Source organism: Anthonomus grandis, chromosome 5 (genome assembly GCF_022605725.1).
Source record: "Anthonomus grandis grandis chromosome 5, icAntGran1.3, whole genome shotgun sequence".
NCBI classification, from domain to species: domain Eukaryota; kingdom Metazoa; phylum Arthropoda; class Insecta; order Coleoptera; family Curculionidae; genus Anthonomus; species Anthonomus grandis.
Genome location: NC_065550.1, coordinates 19,151,247 through 19,156,250, shown reverse-complemented (window position 1 = coordinate 19,156,250; position 5,004 = coordinate 19,151,247). Strand labels below are relative to the sequence as shown.

The window sequence follows — 5,004 nt, the reverse complement described above, 5'->3', positions numbered from 1 at the left end:
GTGTATGTTCGGAGAAAAATTCGGTCGTTTGACGTGAATGACAAGAATAACGACACGAATGTTCCCGCTTTCTTGGCGTTTGTTGGTTGTTTACTTTCGTAAAAAAGCTCCAACTAATTTGATCAATTATTGCGATTATACTGAACTTTTTTCTTTGTGAAATATTGACCATATTGTTGCTTATAGTGTTTTAAAATAATACCTGAAAAGCTGTATTAATTCCAATTCAGCGATTTTAGCTGTAAAGATGGACGGCCCTACTCAAAACCATCAGAATCAGGACCAAACTATCAACAAAAATATGTGCCACTTATGCAATAAAATGTTTTCTTCCATTTCAGCTAAGAACAAACATATTAAAGTTATTCATAAGCAGCAGCTTCCAGATAACCCAAAGTCACACATTTCTTGTCTCTTATGCAAAGAGACTAAATATTCTTGTGAGACTTATCAAAGACTTGAAGCTCATTTACAGGTAAGTCATGATATCAAAATAGAGTCCTCAACTTTCCATTTTTCCAGCGAAGAAAGATTTGAGGAATGGTTAAGAGAGCATAAAATAAGCACAAACTATGCACTTGTTCGCACAAGGAAAATTGAAGACAATATTGAAAAAGTATATTGTTGCAATCGAAGTGATTTTAGAGGTAATTTGTAGCAATTTCAATTGTTCATTATGGTGTGTGAGCAAAGGAAGGGAAGCGATTCTGTTTTAGGTGAACTCCTTGGGGAATGTTCTTCCAATAATATTGAAGCTAGCCATAGTCTAGAAATTGAAATGTTTGTTAATGAGAAGATTACTGAAAATCAACAAGTAGCAGTACAAGGATTCACAACAAGCAATCAACAAGAGAAATTGAAATTGAAAGTGTATCAAACTTTTTAAGATCTTTAAATGATGAAACTTATGATAAGTAAGTTATCTTTTTATAAAATTATATAAGATATATTAACACATACCTGTAAATGTCTAGGTGCATGAGACAACTGATATCAATGATGGAACAGATAAATAAGACAAATACAAGTAAACGAAAAATGGACAAACAAGTTTATTTTCCATCAAAGAAGAAGAAGGAGCAGTAAATAAAAATAATAAATTGTATATTTTTTTCTATTTATCAGTATTTTTTTTATATAATAGTAGGTATATTTTTATAGGTTTAAGTATATATGTATGTATATGTGTATTATAATTTTTTTTGTAAGTTTTAGGCAAATATTTAAACAAATATTACCTATCTCATAAGTTTCTTGCAGTTTCTTCTTATGAGTATTAATGGAAACTGCGAATTGTAAATTAGTATTTTAGCATAAAATAATTGAGTTTCTTTTCAAATCAGTCATATACATTATACATGTTTTTGCAGCATTTATAAAATAAAACTTTTAATATATGATACATTTATATAACAGTATAACTAATTAAATCCATTGTGTTTTCACTTACCAAAATTACCTCTCTACCTAGGTATAAAAGTTATTTTAAAAAAATAGGTACTTATTTTAAAGAGATTAATAACATTTATATATTTAAGATTAAAATTAAAGTACAATACTACAATATTTAATAAATTTTGTTTTTCATTTATTTATTTTTTCTAAATATGCAATACCCTATTGTTTAAGTTGGGCTTTTCCTTTTGATATGTCCACATATTATAGAGAGAACTTAAAAAAATAATAGTTATTTGTATAACAAAAGGGAGCAAAGTGCATAATTTCCTTAAGTGGGTGAAGTTTGATCTAGCAAAAGCATCCATAGTGAGAAAATGACGCCGCTCCTACAGTACTTCATTTTCTACTTTCATTCTTATTAATAAGCACAATTTAATGTAAAAAATTAATTTTATAAAAAATAAGCAAGATATAGTCAAATAAAAAAATTCAATTGTGCAGGGAAATAAAATTAAAAATTTCCTTATAAGGTAGTAGAAAAATAAATATTTCAAATAACACTTTCTCAAAAATAAACCATAGTAATTTTAAATAATATCCAAAATCAAATAAATCAATGTCCCCCCAAGGAAATTTTTAAAAATATTTATTAAAAAAAAAAATTCAATTTCCATTCCATTGGATCGTTCAACCAAACTGAATTTTTTTGATACTTACATTTACATTAGGGTATCATGTATAAAATTAATAATTAAATTTTCTTGTTTGCATCCTTTATTTATATTTAATTTATTTAAAGAATCAATAATTATTATTATTCCAGAAACGCTATTTTTTATTTTAATTAAATTATTATTCCATTAATTATTATTTACATAAATTATTTTTATTGCCAGAAACCGTTGCTTCTAGCAGCAAACATTGCTCTTTTGTTGGTTGCCCGCCATTCACATAATATTTAAATATCCGAATGGGACAGTCGGAGATAGCCGAATGGTGACGGGAATCGGGTGCTTTTTAGTGGCGTCTGAAGGATGGCAGATTAAATATATTTTGACAGCTGTTAATAAATGTCAAGATTCCTCATTGTTTTAGGACGTTAAGCTGATTTGTCACCTTGCGTAACGGAATAAATAATTTTATAGTATATTTTTATTTACATTTTTTGCTTTAGATATTATAGATCAACTTTTCTATCCACAATCCCCGGTTAGCGTAAATTAATTCCTAGTTCTGCTATTTTAAGCCATTGAAAAAAAAATTGGAGGGTAAAACGATATTTCTTACATTACTACTACCCATGTTATTTGACTATTATATTTTTTGACGTTAAGTCACTAAAAGCAAACAAATGGTTGTCAATGTCACAGTCATAGGCATATGGTAATGTCAACGTAATAGGTAAATATTTTTTTAATGGAATTAAAAACCATTGATTTTTTTAGTATTTCAGCTAAAAATGGACACTTCTCTTAATTTCACATTGAGAAATAGTTTGAAGGTGAAAAACTGTTAGTACCGAATAATAGAGCCCTGATTATATATCATGCAATTCTCTGCTACAAGCAAGCTCCAATTAATGTATAAATCAATCAAACAATAATTAACCCATTAAAAATCAAAATTTCACCAGTGTTCTCTTCTTGTTATTTCAGCTTAGGATATGAACAATTATTGGTACTATGATCCATCAACAACATGTCCTGGGAGCACTGTACCTCCACCAGGTGTTCCTATCAATCTATGGGCACAACCTCCTCCACCTCCACCTCCCGAAGAAAAACAATCCACCCAAACTTCAAGTTCAAGTGCAGTGACCTGGAATTATGCCTGGCCAACCACTGCAAATCATTATGGCCCAATGGCAGTACAAAATTATTATGAGAAAACATATTCAGTGACTGGACAAGACCAGAATTTTATGCTTAATAATGGCCATTACCAGTAAGTAACCTAGTATTTATTATCATTATTATTGATTGTATTGTTTGAATATGTAAGAAATTACATCTCTTCATAGTTCTTCACATTGTATTATTTATTTATTATAAATTTTCAGCTCATTTTGGCCCAAGATATTATTGTTAAATTATAAACCAGGCTTAAACAAAAAAATTTTTTTTTAATAATATCAAGTATGTCTATGCTTTATGCCCATCAAATTTCCGATACTTCATTTTCTAATAACACTTTAAGCTCAACTTTTTTGTGAATCATAATTTACTCAAAAGGGGTTTCTTTATTTTATCTCAACAAAAATATTTTAAATATTCACTTAGCTAAAGTATAATATTCACATACATACCTATGTATATAAAGTGATTTTAACTCTAAAAGATAAAAGATTTCCAACAGTGCTATTTGCTTACACCAACACACCTGCATCCCATTTTTTAACTAATTATTTTGCTTTAGCTTCAATTGTTTCATGTTTTGATTTTATAGCATGATTAGCAAGTCAAAGTAGAACAAAAAATCAGTCACAAAGCACACTGATTTTCAGACTTCTCAAATTGGTTGCAGGTATGTATAAAGTAAGTATGGATGCTTTCACTTATAATGCAAAATTTAATCATTACAAAAACCAAAAAAATTGAATTTAATTTTATTTAATAATTTCATAATGTAATAATTCAATCTGTTGTGAAGAAAGCAGTAACTATAGTAGAAATTATTAGTAGTAAATTAAAATTAACTTTAGTAGTAGTAAACTAAATTATTATTTAGTAAATCTACTAAAATAATACATGTATTACATTTTGCATTTTAACTGAAACACCTTTCATTTATCATAATTTTTTCTTTATCTCAATGGATTCTATACATATAATTAGGACATGGAAAAAAATTTAATGTATCTAAGCCACTCTAAATATAAATTTTAATTATTTTTAGAACACAATATTATGGAACAGCTGCTAGTCCCTATATTAGTAATGGATACACAACAGTAAAACCTATGGAAAATGTTAGATCTTCACAAAATGCTTCACCAATTAATAACACATTAATAGCAAAGGTATATAAGATAGTTACTCTTGCTAATTTATAATATTTTACTTTTAATTAAAATTTTAACATATGTACAGTACAGGTACAGTCATACTTGAATTCAGTATTTTTAAGGAAACTAGATACATCAATAAAATTTTGTATTTCTCTAAACTTTCATGTTATTTGATTTTTATTGACAGATATGACATTATACATTTTTCTTTACATAGTAGTAGTGACTTTTGTCTTGTAATCTTTTCACAGATTTTCATATAATTCTCTCAAGCTTTTTTTAAATGATGACCATTTAATATTGGCTAAAGAACAAAGAAAATAATTTGAATAACACATGAAACTCTATAGCTACTCACTATTTAACATAAAATAGTGAGTATCATTATATTAGTAAGTAGCATCATTATATTTAACATAAAAAACTAAATATTTATCCACAATAATTAAAAGTGTCAGCAACATTACATAAACAATCTGCTATGTAGAAATTAATGAAGAAAATTTGTACCTATACTAGTCCTACTGACAAATGAAGTAGCTTATATATTGTAGGTTATTAGTACATTTAATTTTGTTTAATAAAAACCTTTAAATTAT

At 27.3% G+C, this 5,004-nt stretch overlaps 1 protein-coding gene across 10 annotated transcripts in view; it reads left to right on the top strand.

Annotated features, from left to right (window-relative positions):
- Positions 1-2,720: 2,720 nt before the first annotated feature.
- The window catches only part of LOC126736320 (ribonuclease 3), a 48,505-nt gene continuing 46,221 nt past the window's right edge, over positions 2,721-5,004 (top strand). Inside the window, exons 1-4 of one of the 10 annotated variants that reach the window (XM_050440620.1) lie at positions 2,762-2,799; positions 2,844-2,909; positions 3,054-3,342; positions 4,294-4,417. In XM_050440620.1, coding sequence (XP_050296577.1) covers positions 3,062-3,342; positions 4,294-4,417 — 405 coding nt within the window. In that variant the 5' untranslated portion in view covers positions 2,762-2,799; positions 2,844-2,909; positions 3,054-3,061. Of the gene's footprint in view, positions 2,800-2,843; positions 3,343-3,843; positions 3,933-4,293; positions 4,418-5,004 lie in introns of those variants that run through there. The other 9 variants (XM_050440621.1, XM_050440625.1, XM_050440626.1 and 6 more) reach the window with 9 other exon arrangements.